At 38.5% G+C, this 20,241-nt stretch overlaps 1 protein-coding gene across 3 annotated transcripts in view; it reads left to right on the forward strand.

The window, feature by feature from the left end:
• The window catches only part of col21a1 (collagen, type XXI, alpha 1), a 67,119-nt gene extending 46,948 nt beyond the window's left edge, over positions 1–20,171 (forward strand). For 2 of the 3 annotated variants that reach the window (XM_084391449.1, XM_084391448.1), the window contains exons 17-29: positions 1,142–1,186; positions 1,546–1,599; positions 3,411–3,464; positions 5,162–5,215; positions 5,329–5,400; positions 10,599–10,634; positions 11,801–11,845; positions 12,535–12,567; positions 12,649–12,795; positions 13,089–13,143; positions 14,662–14,862; positions 18,010–18,087; positions 19,033–20,171. In XM_084391449.1, the coding sequence (XP_084247575.1) occupies positions 1,142–1,186; positions 1,546–1,599; positions 3,411–3,464; positions 5,162–5,215; positions 5,329–5,400; positions 10,599–10,634; positions 11,801–11,845; positions 12,535–12,567; positions 12,649–12,795; positions 13,089–13,143; positions 14,662–14,862; positions 18,010–18,087; positions 19,033–19,220 (1,062 nt within the window). In that variant the 3' untranslated portion in view covers positions 19,221–20,171. The remainder of the gene's footprint in view (positions 1–1,141; positions 1,187–1,545; positions 1,600–3,410; positions 3,465–5,161; positions 5,216–5,328; positions 5,401–10,598; positions 10,635–11,800; positions 11,846–12,534; positions 12,568–12,648; positions 12,796–13,088; positions 13,144–14,661; positions 14,863–18,009; positions 18,088–19,032) is intronic. The other variant, XR_014625582.1, reaches the window with a different exon arrangement.
• Positions 20,172–20,241: the final 70 nt, after the last annotated feature.

Below are 20,241 nucleotides of genomic sequence, written 5' to 3' on the forward strand. Positions count from 1 at the left end.
CAGTCACCAGATCTCAACCCAATAGAGCATCTTTGGGATGTGGTGGAACGGGAGCTTCGTGCCCTGGATGTGCATCCCACAAATCTCCATCAACTGCAAGATGCTATCCTATCAATATGGGTCAACATTTCTAAAGAATGCTTTCAGCACCTTGTTGAATCAATGCCACGTAGAATTTAGGCAGTTCTGAAGGCGAAAGGGGGTCAAACACAGTATTAGTATGATGTTCCTAATAATCCTTTAGGTGAGTGTATATCATTGTTCTAGTGGTTTTTGGATATTTTAATCCAAAAAGCTTGCATATAGATTTGCAAGCAGTAATGACAAACCATTAAACTCATAGATGTCTTTTACAGTATGGTTTCAACCGTGTAAAACACATTATAAGCTTACTCTATCTTTTTTTTATGCTCATTTGAGGAAAACTATTCAGTTGCATAGACAATTGATACAGTTACATTAAAATAGTAATACTAATAATAAAGTGTACACAATGAAAACTATTTAAAAAATAGAGCTAATGGTTAACATAGCCTAATGGTTATAATTTGCAATTAGCAACCCAAAGGTTATTGCTATTCAACAAATGCCCATCTGTGTGCAATCATTTCTCTTATTTGCTAGATCTATTTTTGAAAACATTATTGCTTCTATATTTTTATAAATGATTGTAATGTTACATAAAATACTAGCACTTTAATTATTATAACAGGAAAGATAAAGTTGCAGTACCTTGAGATTTAAATCTTAATCCTCCTACAGATTGTGTAGGTTGGCCTGATGCTATCTCCGGTGTTAGCTCCGAATTTAACAACGTCCTGTTAAAACTATTACTTTCTCTGACTGACAAAGCTTCAAGATGCCAGGAGGGATGCATTTCATAAGTGATTAATCCAGACATCCTATGCATGTTAGCTTCATCAGAGGCCAGGAAAACCCACCGGTGTCCCGACACAGCGCTGTGTTCACCATGTACCTCAGAGACTCACTACATCCAGTAACTGGGTTTTCAAATGCACTCATTAGTGTAAAGACTCTGTCTCTAGTGCTTAAAGCTGTTAATGAATGTTATAAGTCTCCTGGGGATTTTTCTAAGTAGTTCATTGTTAAACAAGAATTGAGCAAGTTTGTTTTTTAACAGGGCATGCCTGGTATACCTGGAAATGATGGTCAGAGGGGAATTAAGGTGATGTTTTCCCTTTTTCTTTGCTCATGTGGACAGTTTATTTCTCATTTGTTGTTGTATAGAGGTTATGCTTCTTGCTCTTTTACAAAACTTATTTTTGGCAATATTTTCAGGCACTATGAGTGTACTTCCAACACTATTTTTGTACCTATAAGCAACTTAATTCTATTAATTATAAATATAGTTAAGTGGCATGTTCTCAATCATTTTTGTCATTCAAAACCCATTTAACTTTTTCTTAAAGTCTCCATTTATAATTTTACTACCAGTGTATTTTTTCTTATTTTTTTTATTAGTCTCACTATAAATGAAGCTATCCCAAACATATTGAAAATGTACATCTGTTGGTTTCTTTAAAGGGTGAACATGGCCTGCCAGGACCAAAAGGAGCCAAAGGTATACATGGAGACTCTGTAAGTAAATCTAAAAATATAGTAAACACTTGAAAAATCACAATGCAAAAGTGAGTGTAACTTTTAATATGCTTGTGATTATGTCCACTGCAAGTCAAATCATATCCAATCATAATGCAATACATTTGTGTTTTCCATTTGTGTGTTCCTTTAAAACATCACTGAGAGAGAAATATATTAAACCAAAAAGGCAGTCGCATTATTTGTTGTACAAATGCTGTAGACAATAGGACTATTCTCAGTGGACAATGAGCAAGTTAGCCAGGATTGCGGTGACCCTGGTGCTCAAATCGCTTCCATTCGTTGGCATGCAAACATGAGAGAGAGGAAACACTCGCACATGTGAAGAGATTTAGATTTTACTCTGTACCAATGTTTGCTGAACTTGCGAATTCATACAGTATATGATGAAAACATGTTTTACCAATTGACAATGTCGATGTCACTTATTGATCTCTTGGCTCAATACACCAAATATTTGACATTTTGAATTTGCCTGTAATTTGTGATCTAGTGGTTATTAAAAACAGAAGCCCTAGATTATGTCATCATATCCTGTTGCTGATATCCATGCTCAAAGCTAGTGTACCTGCACCTAATATTTAAAGAGGACCTATTGTGTTTTTCCCCATGTTCATATTTCTTTAGTGTGTAATGTTGCTGTTTGAGCCTGAAAAAGCTCTAGTTCTTCTCTATATCAGAGTCAGTGTTTCTGAACTCCCTGAAACGCCTCCATTGTAGTCTTGAGTTTCTTCCGGGAACGAAAGCATCACAATATTCCTAATTTAAATAATTCATACGCGGAATAAAGGGGCGGGGCCTGGCTGAGTTAGTTAGTAGTGTGTTAAACTGGCGGTTATGGTAAGGGACGGGACGTTTCCCAAACACACTTGAAGACCTTGACCAATCACAAGCGTTCAAGAATCGTTCTTATGTTTAGACCAAGCTTTTGAACCGATTGTGAAAACAGTGTAAGTTTGGAATTGACCTGACTAAAGACTTTATAAAGGGTTTCAATGTTAACGGTAAGATAAGTATGATTTAAACCATGCCAATAAAATTCCACTAATGCCAACATCATTTTCAAGTCTATTTAAAAGATAAGTCTATAATTATACAGTACTAATTGGTAATTTAGAAATGTATATGTAACCTTTATTTTGAGTTTTAAAAAATATATATTTTAGGTGCCAATCATTATGATTTTTTGGTCACACTTTAGATTAGGGTCCAATTCTCACTATTAACTAACTATTAACTACGACTTTTGCCTCAATAAACTCTTAATTACTGCTTATTAATAGTTAGTAAGGCGGTTTTTAATTGTAGGTATTGGGTAAGATTCAGGGATATATAATATGTTAATGCAGAATAATGCATTAATATGTGCTTTATAAGTACTCATAAGGGACCCTAAACTAAAGTGTTACTGATTTTTGTTAATGGGGTACATCTATGCATGGGAAACCATGTGGCATGAAAGTTGAGTAACAATTTACATTAAATTTGCCATATTGTTTGATGGGGACATAAAATCCACCAAACTGACCCATTTTTGAGTGAAAAGGATATTCAACAATAAAAAAAAATCAGGGCAGGACAAGGTTTTATCAATCAGGAATTGATTGGATCATGAAAAGTGGGCGTTCCATATAGCGATTGGACGTCAGCCGAAAAGAAAAAAGGACTCCGTTTCAGAAGCAGAACCACTTAATTTTGATAAAATATGGCTTAAGTTACAAAAATTCTGATCGCAAGTTAACTGCTGTAAAGTTAAGAACGTGTATTTGATTGTGTTTGTCTTTCTACAGGGCGAGATGGGATTGCCTGGAACGCCTGGTTCAAGTGGACATCCTGGCCCTAAGGTCACAATGCATGTATTTGCCCTTTGTAATGTTGTAATTCATATGGAAAACATTATAGGTATTGATTACTGAGTTGGAGTCACTATTACATTATTATAGTGATTTCAAAACAGTTGCTTGACAGATGGCGAAATCCCTTTGTTCCGTTTGCACCGTTTTTCTCAGTCGCCTTTCATCATTTGTATAGACATGCATGTGGATTGCTACATGTGATGTGTAATTGTGCAGAACAAAAGCCATAGATTATAAATGGTTATGATACTTCAAACTTGTTCCGCTTCAAATCATGTTTTTTAGATTGTGTCCAAGGAGGGAGAAAACAAAGCGTGTCCAGATTTCAAATCTCTAGTGCAGTTCTCATCAAACTTCAGAATGCTAGCCAACAACGCTTTTCTTCATGACTTATTGAACACTTTATGACACAAAATGAACATTTTTCATTTAAAAGAAAATGAGTGCAGAGGAAAGAAATATGTGCTCACTGTTACATTGTATACTATAAATCCTGAAAACTTCCAAAGAGGCCTGTTAACTTTTAACTCGGTTTAATGTTTTTGAAAAGTCTCTAATGCTCATTAAGGCAGCATTTATTTGATCAGAAAAACAGTAAAACAACACTACTGTGAAATATTATTACAATTTAAAAAAACATCTAGTAAAATGTAATTTAATCCTGTGATCAAAGCTGAATTTTCAGCATCATTACTAGCAAAGTTCGAAAAAACAGCATTTATTTACTTCTTTAAAAAAATAACTGACCCTAAACTTTATTTAGTTCACCCAAAAATGTAAAATTCTGTCATTCACTCCCATGCAAGACTTTCGTTCATCTTCAAAATACAAATGAATATATTTTAATCAAATCTAAGAGATTTCTGTCCCTCCATTGACAGCTACGCAACTACCACTTCATAGTTCATAAAGTTCATATGAATCGAGTTGTTTAGTCCAAATTTTCTGACACAATCACTTTATATGATGAACAGATTGATTTTAGACTTTTATTAAAAAATAAACATTCATCAACGCATAAATCAGTTATGGTAAACAGAAGCTCAATCAAGTTTGCTTAACGCACAAGAACCAATGAGGTTCATTCTCGTGTTACGCAGCACGTTTGAGCTTCAGCAAGAACCAATGAGGTTCATTCTCGTGTTACGCAGCACCTTTGAGCTTCAGCAAGAACCAATGAGGTTCATTCTCGTGTTACGCAGCACCTTTGAGCTTCAGCAAGAACCAATGAGGTTCATTCTCGTGTTACGCAGCACCTTTGAGCTTCAGCAAGAACCAATGAGGTTCATTCTTGTGTTACGCAGCACATTTGAGCTTCAGCGAGAACCAATGAGGTTCATTCTAGTGTTACGCAGCACGTTTGAGCTTCAGCAAGAACCAATGAGGTTCATCCTAGTGTTACGCAGCACGTTTGAGCTTCTGCAAGAACCAATGAGGTTCATTCTCGTGTTACGCAGCACGTTTGAACTTCTGCAAGAACCAATGAGGTTCATTCTCGTGTTACGCAGCACGTTTGAGCTTCTCAAGAACCAATGAGGTTCATTCCAACACATAAAAGACAACCGCTCTCCTGAAGCCTTTCCACTCCTTTACCACTCCTCAAGCCTCTCCTCAAGCCTTTGGGATATTTAATAAAAGTTATTACTGATTAACTTTGACACCCAAACTTGAATTTCCATTATTAGGGCACTAAAGGGGAAAGTGGAGGGCCCGGTCAACCAGGACCTCCAGGGCACGAGGTAAAATATTCTGTTCAAATTAAACCTTATCGGGTGGTTGAAAGAAGAGGAAACATACTTGATGAACTGTATCTTTATGTTTTAACTTTGTTTATTATACTTTTTTAATGAAGGGTAAGCCTGGAGAGCCCGGGACCGCTGGCCAGCCAGGACATCCAGGAATGCCAGGATCACAGGGACAGAAGGTGAATAATTAATGTCCACTTCATAAAGATTCCTCATCACATTACATCTGGGTTTTGGATGTCTCATACATTTATGAAACATTCTGAAAATGATTTTGTTATTGCATCCAAATTGCATTTATTTCTTCTGATTTTAATGAGAAAGAAAACTGACATTGCATTTTTGGTCAGTCTTGGAGGCGAAAGCCCACTTTATGGTGAGCAGATTTTCCAAGTGTAGCTCTATTAACTTCAGTAAGGTAATGATCTACCATGGCGAACAAGAAAAGCATTCATGAAAATGTTGCTTGTGGTTTACAAGCATTGGCCGCTTTCAGTGAAACTTCATGAATTATTGACAGCTGTTTTTAAATTTAGAGCTAAATCTTAATTACTATGGGTTTGCCCTCTGTTAGAAGTGGCAAGTTTGTTATGAATCTATCATTCAGAATTTGTGTGTAGTCTTTTGAAAATGATTTCAAAGACGGTAAAACAGTAGCAGTAACTGCCTCACACATGGTACTTTACACGTGATGCTCTTCTTAGTAACTCATTTCATCTTTGGAGAAGGTTTTCAGTTTCAGTTTAGTTCAGTGATTTATGATGCAAGTTTAGAGATACAGTATACATAAATAATGTATAGTTTGGTATACAATTTTGAAACTACTAGCCGCAATGCAATAATACAGTATTGTTTATTACAAATTACCAGCATAGTAACACACACACACACACACACTCATTCTTGTACATCTATTTTTATGAGGACATTCATTGACACAATGCAATCTCTAGTCGCTTACCCTAACCTTACCCATCACAACTAAGTGCCTAACCCGAACCCTGACCCTTAAACCTACCCTTAACCTCATTATAACCTTATCTCTAAAACCAAGTCTTGGCCCTCAAACAGGCCTTTAAAGGGCTCTCAGAAAGTGAGGACCGGCAAAATGTCCTCACTTCACTCTTTTTGTCCTCACTCCAATGGTCTAAAACTCAAACTGGTCCTCACAAAGATAGTTGTACAAGTACACACACACACACACACACACACACACACACACACAAAGCTCAGCACAGTAGCTCAGTGGTTGTTGTCAGGAGGCCTTTCTGTGTGGATTTTGCATGTTCTCCATATGTCTGCATGGGTTTCCTCCAGGTGCATATGTAAAGAATTGCTTTATTAGTTGTGGCAAGAGCTTATGAATATTTATTTTATTTTGTAATTCTGCTAGGTGCCAATAGTGTCACTGAAACGACATACAGTATTGAAAAAAAGTGGAGACAGATTTCTTTAAGATGGACATCGCAGTAGGGATACAGTAGATGAGTTCCTATAAGCACTTTTATTTTTAGCCAGAGTAGCTCTGAACCAGCTACCTGATGTAAGTGAAGTGCTGTTGGGTCTTTGTATAGACCCCATTGGCATGTTGTGTAAAGCAGCAGATATATAGATCTAAAGGCCAATGTTCAATGGAATGACAATTTTTTGTTTGGTATTGGTTTATGGTTTATTGGAGTATTGGTATATGGTTCAACCAGAGGTCCCCAGCTCAATTTTTTTTATTTTGTTCATATTTTTTTCTGGTGAAAGACATACATAATTTAAGAAAACAGCATAGATGAATATTTATTGAGTAATCCAAGATGTTTGTCAAAATTACATTTTTCACCTAAGAATTGGGAGCCAAATTACAGGGGGGTAAAAATTATTTTAGAACGATGGCAGCATCATTATTGTACTGGTCGGTCTGTTAGTAAAATCTCTTGACTTTAGCCATCTTTTTTGCATTATATGCCAATGGTGACAGTTGAAAAATGGAAAAAAGCACTTCTTGAGTTTGTTTCCCCTGAAGTTTGCATACAGTAATTCGAGAAGAATTAAAGATCTCTTAATATCCTTTTAGGTTTTGGTTAACTTTGAATATTTTAAGGCCCTATATGGTTAATTTCCAAAGTATTGGGATGCCTGACCATTACACCAACAGGGACTTCAATGACATAACATTCGAAATACATAGACATTAATATGGAGTTGGTCCCCCTTTGCAGCTGTAATAGCTTCCACTCTTCTGGGAAGCCTTTCCACAATATTTTAGAGTGCTTCTGTGGGAATGTTTGCGCATTCATCCCGTAGAGCATTTGTAGGGTCAGGCACTGATGTTGGACGAGAAGGCCTGGCTCACTATCTCCATTCCAGTTCATCCCAGAGGTGTTGGATGGGGTTGAGGTCTGGACTCTGTGCGGGCCAGTCAAGTTCTTCCAAACTCATCCAACCTTGACTTTATGGACTTCATGCTGGAATAGAAAAGGGCCTTCCCCAAAGCTCTCAAATTTGGAAGCATAACATTGTCAAAAATGTATTGGTATGTTGAAGCATTAAGATTTCCCTTCACTGGAAGTTAGAGGCCTACCCCAACCCCTGTAAAACCCATTCCCTTCAGAAGCATACCCATACCATCATCCCTCCTCCACCAAACTTCACAGCTGGCACAGTGCAGTCAGACAGGTAATGTTCTCCGTCAGAGCATGTTTCATCTGCTCCACACTCCAGTGGTGCTTTACACCACTCTATCCGACGCTTGGCATTGTAATTGGTGATGTGAGTCTTGCATGGAAACCCATTCCACGAAGATCCCGCCGCACAGTTTTTTTGTGCTGACAATAATTCCAGTGGAAGTTTGGAACTCTTCAGCAAGAAAATCATCTGAGCGTTAGTGACTTTCGGCGACTACACACCATGTGCCTTAGGGTGCTTTCACATCTGTAGCTCGGTTCATTTGCTCTGGACCAAGGGCGAAAAATTATACTTTGTAGCATTTGTCAGGCGTTTTGGTTCCTCTTCACACCACACTGATTTCTCTGGTCCGAATCAGTTGATGAGTTGATGAAACGAACCAAAATGCAGTCACGTGACAACATCCACATCACTCGTTGGCCAGATGTGTCTTGAAAGTATTTCCATTACTGCACTTCGATTGGTCAGAATTAACGTGCGGGGAAATTCCAACAGAACTCCCAGAAGTAAACAAAGAGAAGTAAAGACAACACGCCGCTGTTTACTATGGAGAGACGACTGCGTGGGCTGATTGTATCCCTGGTCATAGTTTATTATATAGTTTGTCTACACCACTTTAGGCAAACAATAACATTTGAGAATGAAGCAAGGATGCGGCTTGAAAATAATGTTTTAATGCACTGCACGCGGCGAAGGTCACTTCAGGAGGAGGCGTGCCTTAATGTTGCTAAACAGTGACACAATGCACAGCGCAGCTGACTACGGCTGGTTTAGTCCAAAAATGCGCAGTTCTTTGGTAGTTGGGTCTGTTCGAGGTCGGATCACGTTCTCACCACAAACGAACTGCTCCAGAGTTCGTTTGAAAGAGTACCGAGACCAACTCTTCGAGGAGGTCTTGGTACGCTTGTTTGGTCCGCTTTTGGTGCGCACCCGAGTGCGATTGCTGCATTCACACCTGCCCAAACGAACCGCACCAAGGAGGACAACAAACTCTAGTGCGATTCAACTGAACTAAATGAGGCAGGTGTGAAAGCACCCTTAGGCTACGTTCACACTGCAGGCTGAAACGACCCAATTCCGATTTTTTTGCCCCTATGCGACCTGTATCTGATCTTTTCATGACAGTCTGAACGACACAGATCCGATCTTTTCAAATGCGACCCAGGCCACTTGGGTATGTGGTCCCAAATCCGATACATATCCGATCTTTTGAAATGCGACTTCAGTCTGAACGGCCAGGTCGCATATATCCGACCCGCACGTCATTGATACGCGAAAAACGTCATAATTCTGCATTGAAGTAGTCGTCGGTTTGAAAACGGACTGCATATTCGTCGAGCTGAGGTAAATCTGCCGAACGGGTCGACCTCGACGAGCCCGTTAATAAAAAAAAGAAAAAAAAAAGCCCACGGCCATTATATATACGTTATGTTAACTTATTTGTGCTGAATCTGATATTAGATAGGTCAGCGGCTGCTGTCTGGCTCTTGTGTAACGGTTGCTGCGCGCGCGCTCATGTGTGTGTGTGTGTGAGAGAGAGAATCACAGTTAGTTAAAGTTTAGTTACAGTACTTCCGCAAACAACAAGTGACGTCGTTGACCGTTGAGTACTCTTCTGCGCATGCGGGTCACTTCTGGGTCATTTCACGTTCACACAGGAGATCACAAAAGGTCGCATTTAATTGGAAAAAAGCGAATTTTTTCAAAAAATCGGAATTGAGCATTAAGCCCTGCAGTGTGAACGTAGCCTTAGACACAGTAACCCCGCTCAGTGAGTTTACATGGTCTTCTGCTGATCCTAAACACTTCCACTTTCCAATAATACCACCTACAGATGACCGTGGAATAGCAGGGATAAAATTTCATGAACTGACTTATTGCAAAGGTGGCTTCCTATCACAGCACCGTGCTTGAATTCATTGAGCACTTTTTTTCACAAATCTCTGTAAATGCAGACTGCATAGCTAGTGCTTGATTTTAGACACCTGTGACTATTGGTCTGATTGAAACACCTGGAATCAACAATTAAGTGGCGTCCCAATACTTTTGTCCATATAGTGTTTATACCAATACTCAATATTGCTAATTTAGAAATAGTTAAGCAAAATTGCAAAGTTCTGGTCCTCGTATACTGAGAAATTCTTGTCTGAAAGTTTTGCACGTTAAAAAATAGATACGACCTCACGTTGTGTCAATCACGTTTACACACTGCCTCCGAAACTTTACTCCGTCATGAAATAAATTCGGATCGGGTTCGATTCTCTGCGTTTTAATATGCATCGGACTCAGTGTGCAAGGATTCTGTGCGGGACGAATTTTTAGGATGACGAATACGAAAAAAACTTTTTTCAGCATGGTTTTTGGGAAGTCCTCAGAAATATCTTTTGATTGAAGCATGGTGAGGAAAGGACCTGACTATTACCAGGTTTCTGTTCTCTCAGTCGGGCTGGGCTTGATAAACACACTCCTGACTTTTATCCCATTCATCAAAACTTCAGACTCGAATTACCTGTTTAATAACCACTGATGACCTTAGAGGTTCTCATACTTTTCTCCAACATTTTTCGTCAATAAATATGTGAAATAATAGAAAGCTTTCTTTATTTGGATTCTTTTTTATCTAGTTATAGAAATAAAAATTTAATTTGTATGTATATTTGCATGGTTTTCCAACTAACCTTACTGTGAATGTTTTTTACAGGGTCAAAGAGGAGATGCTGGTGAAAGAGGAGCTGATGTAAGTTAATCATTTTCAATTGTGGTTTACTGAAAAAAGGGGAAATAATTGCTAAAGCTAAGGATAAGGATTTTGGTGGAAATGTTTTTTTATCTCTCAGTTATTAAACCAAAAGGGAACCTTCTCTAACTGAAACACTTTCAGTCCTCCTCTTAAGACAACTCGATTTTTGCTGATAGAAGAAAAAAAATCTAAATTTTTTGTTACATGTGTTAAATGTTGGCAAATGTCTTTTGGCTTGTATTCCTGTGGAAAATGTGGCCGTTTTGCGGGTTCTACTAAACGTTTTTCAGATTTAATTACAGTATACTTACAATGACATGTAAGATGTTGCTTTTGTCACTATAGTGAGGTCCGAGGAAAACACGGCTGGAATCATGAAATCCACTCATAAAAATTTAATTTACTGTATAACGCAGAATGTAATGGAATTTGGCAACATTTGGATGAATAAATCAAATGTAGGGCTGCAGACTTCATCAAATCATAAAGACTGATATTTAAATATGATTATGAAGAGATTAATTGCATTTTTGAAGATGTATGCATTAGTTTAATTGTCACTTTTTTTGTTGTTGATGATGAATTTGTATTATAAAATACTGAATCCAGAAAAATGTAAAAAGACAACAGGATTTCTGGGGAAGAAAAGACATTTCATAAGGCTCTGTTAACATTTTAATAAATTATAAATGTGTCAAAGTTGTATTAATTCAGTTGATTAGAAATCATTTTTGATTTAAAAAAAAATGTAATTAACCCATTAAAAAGAAAGGAACAAGAGGAAATTTGGAATTTGGGAAAAATGAAACTAAGGGCCCTAATATATCTTGAAAATGCTGTATGAAAATGTAAATCTCTGTGACAGGAAGGATTGTCATTTATTTCAGATTCAGTTGGCAGTCAAATGCATTCACTTCATGGATGATTTTTAAATTAAGTATTCTAATTTATTTTTAAAGAATAAAAAAATAGATTAACTTGGTATTTTTTTGTAAATTTTAGAATTTAGAATTTATGCTGATCAGTTCTTTAAAGCAGGATATATGATAAATGTTTTTGACATATATGAAACAAATAAGTTTAATTTGTCAAGATTTCAAGTACTCAACTGTACTTCAGAAGTGGCCCTTGTTGTTACTAAAAAAAATTATGCAATTGAACAGGGGATGAAAGGTGAAAGAGGAGACTCTGGGAGACCTGGTGTTCATGTAAGTTTGTGTGTGTGTGTGTGTACCATTTAAAAGTACCAACTTTTAAATGTATACTTTGTTTTAATAAAACCTACAGCGCATTCAATTTTATACATTTAGGAATTACAGGACTGGATGAATAGATTAAATAAATAAAAATAAACACTTTAATAATAAGTAACAATTTCTGTATCTGAAATTACACAATCAACCAGAAGGTGGAGTAGTTTCTCTTGCTGAATGCCGTTTGCAAGGCACATTTTATAACACTTTTATTGCATACAGGAGTATTTTGCATAAAACATAAAATAACTAAGTAGAACATGACATTTTATGTTTTCATTTCATGGTTAAGGGTGAGAAACAAACTACAGTGAAGAAGTCCCAACTATTTGGACAATTAAGCCACAGTATTTAACTCAGTGGCTCATTTTTCAAACAGGTGTAGGGAAATACAGTGACAGCAAAAATATACTATACACTTTTTTTATGGATTTACTACGAAGTATTTAGATTTTGATCTAGTGATTTTGCAGCATTTTAAGATTTTTATTGAGGTGTTTAAATCACAGACTAATTTCCTGTCCGTTTTAACAAGAACTAGCATCACATAATATTTTGCCAAATCACACAGGTGTCTTTGTAAAAGCTATTGTTGCTTTGTTGTTTTGTAACCCAGTTGGTACATGTGTCTCGTCTCCACACAGGGTTTAACTGGGCCAGCTGGGCAGAAAGGAGAGGTGAGCACATCTCTGATCTGAACGCACCGTCACCATGAGCTCTAGTGTGAGTGTGTTGAGCTGTGTTTGTGTGCATGTCAGAAAGGGCCAGCAGGAGAGCCCGGTCAGAGGGGCCCGAACGGCCAGCAGGGGCTCCCGGGACAGCCAGGACAGACGGGACCCTCGGGGCCCAGGGGACTGACCGGAGAAACTGGCCCCGCGGGAACACCTGGACCCGAGGGACGACCTGTATGTGATACGTTTCCTAATAACTGTATTGTTCAGTGTGTGTGTGTGTGTGTGTGTGTGTATATGCCTTCCTCTCCTGTAAGTTAATGCACTATGAATTAACATGAACTAACATGAACAGCTGTATTTTTATTAACTAACATTAACAAAGATTAATAAATACTGTAACAAATGTATTGCTCATAGTTAGTTCATGTCAGTTAATACACTAACTAATGTTAACTAATGAACCTTATTGTAAAGTGTTACCAATATTGCATGGACAGTTGAACAGAAACTCTGTGTTTTTGCAGGGCAGAGAGTTTTCTGAGCAACACATTCAGCAGATTTGCAGAGACATCCTTCGATGTGAGTATCCAAAATTATCTGGCATTTTTAATCTATTGTATACAAGTGAATCTCACACACACAAAAAAATCCTGTTCAGGTCATATATATATATATATATATATTTGCAAATATTTTATATTTATTTTTACATACTTTTGTTTCACTATATTAGAAAGGACATTGCATAGACTTCCATTGATTTTATATCAGGTTAATGATATTTTTATGGCCTAACCCAAGCCCTAGCTCTAAACCTACCCATCACAGAAATGTGCACAGATTTTTTTTTTATTAAGTTTTATTTTGTAGCTTTCTGGAGGGTGACATTTACAACAAATTATCTGAGTTACATTTTTAAATAAGTAACTCAAGTTACATTGTTTTTCCATGTATTGACTGACTCATGTTGAGAGAAATCGAGAGTAAGAGCAGAGGCGTTGTGTGTGAACATGATCTCTATTGTAGATCTAGACTAGAGTGCAGCTCACATAGTTTTCCCTTAAATTACATTAACAGATTTTGGACAAATATTTGTATTGTACAACTTTCGGTAATAAAGTATATGCCTAATATGAAATATAATAATATAGATTAAAAAAAAATCCATTTTGCACTTTTTTTTCAAACCTAAATTCTTTAAATTGATTGACGACACTTTGTTCATTCTTGAAGTGAACATTTGCCTGGTGATATGATTGACTGTTTTGAACCGCCGTCTTGATCTTGAATACGAGGACAGTATGAAGCCTCCAGTGTGTGATTCCCGTCTGGAGCCCTTGGACACAAGGACACTTTACGGCTTTCAAATGGATGTTTAATGAGGCTTCAAAACATTAAATCCAGTACATTGACTCTTGTGAGGAAACAGCTGATCACTTAATGAATTGACAGCCTGTCAATCTTCAATGTGTTCACCATTAAACATTCATTTTGGAGTCAGATATATTTCGAAATTACAACAAAATAAATCCTGTTTTATAAGAGAAGCCACTGAGTTGTTTTATCTCTTTTTTTTTTTTTTTTTTTTTTTGTATGGTGTCCGCAAACAATGAGTGACTGTAATAAAACTAAAAGATACATTTAAATCTAAGCAGTTTATTTCTCATATTTTTGTTTTTGTAGTAGAAGTTCTGAATGGTCAGTAAGTTAACTAAAGGTAGTGGCCAAATTGGCTGGTGAGTGAAAAAGGACACACTTTAGTTTAGGGTCCAATTATCACTATTAACTAACTATTAACTATGACTTTTGCCTCAATAAACTCCTAATTACTGCTTATTAATAGTTAGTAAGGTTAAGTTTATGTATTGGGTGGATTAAGGTATGTAGAATATCATGCAGAATAATGCATTAATATGTGCTTTATAAGTACTAATAAACAGCCAATATGCTAGTAATATGGATGTCAATAAGCAACTTGTTAATAGTGAGAATTGTACCCTAAACTGGTGTTACCAAAGTTCATTTTAAGCACTGAATGTCTATATTTATGGGTTTTGACAGAGCCTTCCTGTGTCTGATTCTGTTTTGTGGTTACAGCTGAGATTCCTACTCTTCTGTTGAGTAGCCAGCACAATCATCACAGAAGCTGCGATCACTGCTACACACGCGTGGGTCCCCCGGGGCCTCCGGGGCCACCGGGCCCTCATGGGTCTCGAGGATTCCCAGGTGTATCTGGCTCTAACGGGCTGCAAGGGCAGCGGGGTTTACCTGGGCGGCCTGGTGTTCCTGGCATGCAAGGTACAGACATGCTCAACATGCTCAACACACATCACACTGTGTCTACGTCTACATTAATCCGGATACATTTGACAACAGCGTTTTCGTTTAAAAACGCTCTCCGTCCACACTAGCGTTTTCCGACATTTCAGTGTGGATGAGAAACTTTTGAAAAATGCTGAATTCCCCTTACTGCACATGCGTAAAACCTCACAAAAGCTCACTGAGATGATACTGACTGAAAAATAAATAATAAAGTTATTGTGCAATTCTTCTGGCAGGATCATTTTATTTAGCAAAATATCTCAGCATTCACTGAAGCGTCCAGGTCACACTCACACACCAATATATGTTTGGTGTAAATGGGTTCAATATGCATCACATGACTAAACTTACGTCATCGTTTTTAAATACCTACGTTTTCACAGCCCACACTACAACGCGAAAACAGTGTTTTCAAGGGTATTAACTTTGAAAAGCGTTTTCAAAAAGCGTAGTTTTCATAAAAAAAAAGCCGTCTCAGTGTGGAGGGAAGGCCAAACTGGAGAGAAAAAGATGCGTTTTCAAACTAAAACGTATTAGTGTGGACAAGGCCTGTGTCTACAGCGCTGTACATTATCTCAGAATGTTCACAGATTTCCATTGATTTATATAATTGCTCTCGAGACAAGTCTCACTGTCCACTCTGGTTCTCCCTCACGGATCCAGCTCCTCTGGGACTGGATGATATGGTGCAGACGTAGTCAAGGCTACTCTTTCCCTTCGATCGCTCTTCTCCCGGGAGTTCTGGAGAGAGTTCGCAAGGACCAAGTTCGTGGACGGGCCGAGTATGGTTTCCTGATTTGGTGTCTCTCCTCGACGGGACTCCTCTAGAGTTACCCGTCAGGAGGGACCTTCTGTCCCAAGCAGGGGGTTCGATTGTTCACCCCCTTGTCCAGAACTGTGGAGACTGTGGGCTTCTATACCATTCTACAGTCCAGAGCTCCCTCCACGTGGAAACTTTCTGCCCTGAAGTGGAGGGTTTTTACTTCTTGGTGTAGTGACCGTCAGTTGTACCCAGTTAACTGCCCGGTTGGTACAGTGCTGGAGTTCCTGCAGGAGCGGTTCACTGTAGGTCTATCCCCGTCCACTTTATAGGTTTATGTGGCAGCCATCGCTGCTTACCACATTCCTTTGGGTGGAATGTCGTTGGGTAGAGACCCCTTGGTATCTCGTTCCCTCAGTGGTACTCTGAGGCTGAGGCCTAAAGCTCGTACCAGGGTGCCGACATAGGATCTGGCCATTGTCCTTCAATGCCTTTCCATGGCTCCTTTCGAGCCCATTGAGGAGGTTCTGGGCCAAGTTTCTGACTTTAAAAGCTTTGTTCCTCCTTGCTATCTCTTCTCTTAATAGGATAGGAGATCTGCAAGCCCTGTCCGTTTTTTCCCTCGTGCTTGGAATTTGCTCCTGGTATGCTTAAAGCGTTACTTCATCCCAGACCAGGCTACGTTTCTAAGGTCCCCACTAATGTGGCTAGATCAATTGTGTTGCAGGCCTTTTGTCCTCCTCCTTTTTAAAATCCAGACCAGGAAAAGAATAACCTGCAGTGCCCAGTCTGGGCGCTAGATGCTTATGTCCACAGAGCTGCCCTGTGGCGTATAAAAAGTCCCCAGCATCAAAGCAGAGATTGGGCAAGTGGGTAGTTGAGGCTATCTCACTTGCTTATGAGTCGGTCGGACAACCTTCACCTATGTCAGTCCGTTCCCACTCTACTAGGAGTGTGGCGGCCTCCAAGGCCCTTATGTCAGGAGTTGCTCTCCAAGATGTCTGTGATGTGGCAGGCTGGTCCTCACCGCACACATTTGTTAGGTTCTACTCCTTGAACCTGGACTCTACACCAGGGTCCCAGGTGCTCTCGTCCTAGTGCTGCTCTTCTCGATTTCACACAGGACAGTCACTTCTTGCTATGGTGGCGTTGGCATAGACGTTCCCTCAGTGTCAATCGACGCAGCGTGAGTTCCCTTGAAAGGGAACACCTCGGTTATGACTGTAACCTCGGTTCCCTGAAGAGGGAATAAGATGCTGCGTCACCTACCATATCTTCTATGTGCCTGTCAGCGACTTACTTCAGACTTTTACGAAGCTAGCGCTGCTTGGTTTTGGGCAGGCTTTATAGTTTTCTGGTTCGTGATGTCACCCGCCTCTGACGTTCCACCACACCATTAGACTGATTTCACATGTGCTTCAAGACGTCATCACGCGAACCGTTCCCTCAATAGACGCAGTGTCTCGTTCTCTCTACTACAGTCGTAACCGAGGCATTTTCAAGCCCTCAAAACGCCGTTGTTGTGTAAATGAACGGCCAAAACACATCAAGTTTTCAGTTTTTATTTGAAAACAGTGTTGTGTAAACAGAGCCTAAGTTTACCTGCATTAGTTCATGTTTCCTTTGTCCCTGTTTACTGGTTGCTATGGTTATTTGTTGGTTAACTGATTCACTGCACCTGTTCCTTGTGTTCCATGGCATAGACTAAACAGATTTGGAAGGGATTCAAATTGCAAAGTATGTTTGTCAGCTTAAGACTGAATTAAAGGGTTAGTTCACCCAAAAAATGAAAATTCTCTCATCATTTACTCACCCTCATGTCATTCCTAACCCGTAAGACTTTCGTTCATCTTTGAAGCACAAATGAAGAACTTTTGATGAAATCTGAGAGATTTCTGTCCCTCCAACCACCACTTTGATGCTTCAGAAAGTTCATAAAGAGATCGTAAAACGTTTAGTCCAAATTTCCCGAAGAGACACGATCGCTTTTTATGATGAATAGATTGAATTGAAACTTTTATTCACAAATAGCTAACATAAACAGAAGCTCAACCGCACCTGCATGACACGCGAGAACAAACCTTATCGGTCAAAGTGGTAGTTGCGTAGCTGTCAACGGAGGGACAGAAATGTCTCTGAAACACAAATGAAGATATTTTGTACTACATTCTAAGTTGAACGAAAGTCTTACAGGTTTGTAATGACATGAGAGTGAATAAATGATGACAGAATTTTCATTTTTGGTTGAACTAACCCTTTAAAAGCTTCCAAAGTGAAATCTGTATCAGCATACATTTACATATATTGATTTAGCTTGTCTGTTTTGAAGCACACAAAATATTTTTTTTCTGGCTATTGTCTAGGTGATCCAGGAGAAAAGGGTGATAAAGGAAATCAAGGACGATCACAAATTGGAGACCCAGGTCTCCCAGGACCACCAGGTGAGCAGATACTAACCACCACTAACACTAGTTATGAAACAGGCCATTCATGTGCGAATTAAAAGGGTCATATACTTTTTTATTATTTTAGTTTTTCCCTGAGATCACATTTGCCATGAGTCCCCCCTCCCGTATATATATGTGGGACCACTAAAAAAATGCATCTTCTTGTGATACATTTTTAACATCCACGATGCATAGCGTCACATTTTTGCATCACAATATATCGTTACACCCCTATTTAATAGTACATTAAATTAATTAAATAGTACATTAAATTAAATTGATTAATGATATGACATCTTGTTATTAACTCCTTTTTTGTAAAACCTCTGACTTTTTTCCTCGCAATTGTGAGGTTATATCTCGCAATTCTGACATCTTTTCTCAGAATTGTGAGACATAAACTCGCAATTGCGAGTTATAAAGTCCAATTCTAAGAAAAAAAAAAAGACTGACTTTTTATCTCACAATTGCGTGAATGTTATAAAGTCAGAATTGTGGGATAAAAAGTTGCAATTACCTTTTTTATTTTTCATTCTGTGGCGGAAACAAGCTTCCAGAGCTAGTCTTTGACAAAAACACGATTTTCTCAGATTTTTACTCAATTTTTTTTTTTTTATGAAATTCAATTGTTGATAAAAAAAGAACGCATTAAGCTAGAATAAAACGGGTTTCTTTCTTTTTTTAAAGCCAGAGGCTTTGTTCTTTCTTTTTAAATATTGCATGTTCAGATATTCATACAACAAAATATTCTGGGGGCCATGAAACTTTTATGAAAATGGTCAAAAATGCTGGCGCTCACTGGCAACGCATTTTCAAAAACGCTGGCACGGAAAGAGTTAAATAATCAGGGCGGACATTATAAGCAGGCATAAATATTTACATGGTGGACAGTAGTTTAAAATGAGTTCACAAAGAGCTTGAATGTCACTTTGACTCCAGGTCCGATGGGTCCGTCGGGAGTGGGAAAACCAGGACCGGCCGGTAAACCGGGGTCGCCGGGTCACAGCGGAGAGGAAGGGAAGAGAGGACACCCCGGGGAGCCCGGCCAGCCAGGAGTGTGCCATCCTCACATGTGCTACGCTGCAATGATGAGAAGAGACCCTTACAGTAAAGGGCCAAACTATTGAAAGAGGCAGACAGTCAGTGCACGAGAGAAAACAGCGAATCTTTCCAATCTCAGGACGATCAAGAGTGTCTCACACTCACGGACACATGAAGTACCTCTTAAAGTGTAAATAATACATTAACACCAGCGATTGTCCACAACTCGATTCAACACTTACTGTCACAAGCTGAGATGTGCCATGATTTATTCACGCTGTTTGTCACGAGGAATGAAAAGCATCCAGTGTGAGGAGAAATTCTTCCTTTCGTCGGCTCTCTTGCTCCCTCGAGTGGCGTTCAACCATCACCAGCCCAGCGTCTCGTCGTATTTATGATGCCAGATTTACTGTCCCTCTGCTTTTGTCGTGGGAGTTCTTCTGCAACGCTTCATGCCTTCTGTCTCTCTAGTCCTCATCCCCTTACATATTGCTAGGGTTCCCACATCTTTGTGACCAATGACTTTTCCTGGTATTTGTGATTTACAGGAAACATTTAAAAAAATCTATTTAAAACAAATTGTAATTTCTAGCCTGTAATATTTTAGAGCAGAAACAGTATATATTCACTATAGAAATGTCCATGAGTTTTATTCATTTCCACACCTTTTCCAGGCTGTCCATAAATGTCAGATTACACATGTTGAGTGTGCTTAGATATCTATATTAAATGTTGAAATGGTGAATTGAACAAATTTATCGTATACATTTTAATCCGCCTTTCTCTACAGCAAATGAGGCACAATTCTGATGTTTTTCTTTCTTTTACCCTTGGTTGATAAAGGGTGTGTAGAAGAGTGTAATAAAGCACACCTTCCAATAAATGTATAATTTTTTTTGTTATTTATAAGAACTGATATCAGTTACAGCTTCTCCTGTGAGAGCGCTTTCTTATTTTTGCAGTGATTATTTTTTTATAACATTCATGTGTTTGAATGACTTTTAATGATATTAATTAAAACCTTTTTTATTATTTTTTGTTGCTGTTGTTGCTTCATGTTCTGTTACAAAAGCAGTATTATATATGATGTTGTGAAAGTGTACTATA

The sequence above is a fragment of the Rutilus rutilus genome (genome assembly GCF_951802725.1).
Source record: "Rutilus rutilus genome assembly, chromosome: 20".
NCBI lineage: Eukaryota > Metazoa > Chordata > Actinopteri > Cypriniformes > Leuciscidae > Rutilus > Rutilus rutilus.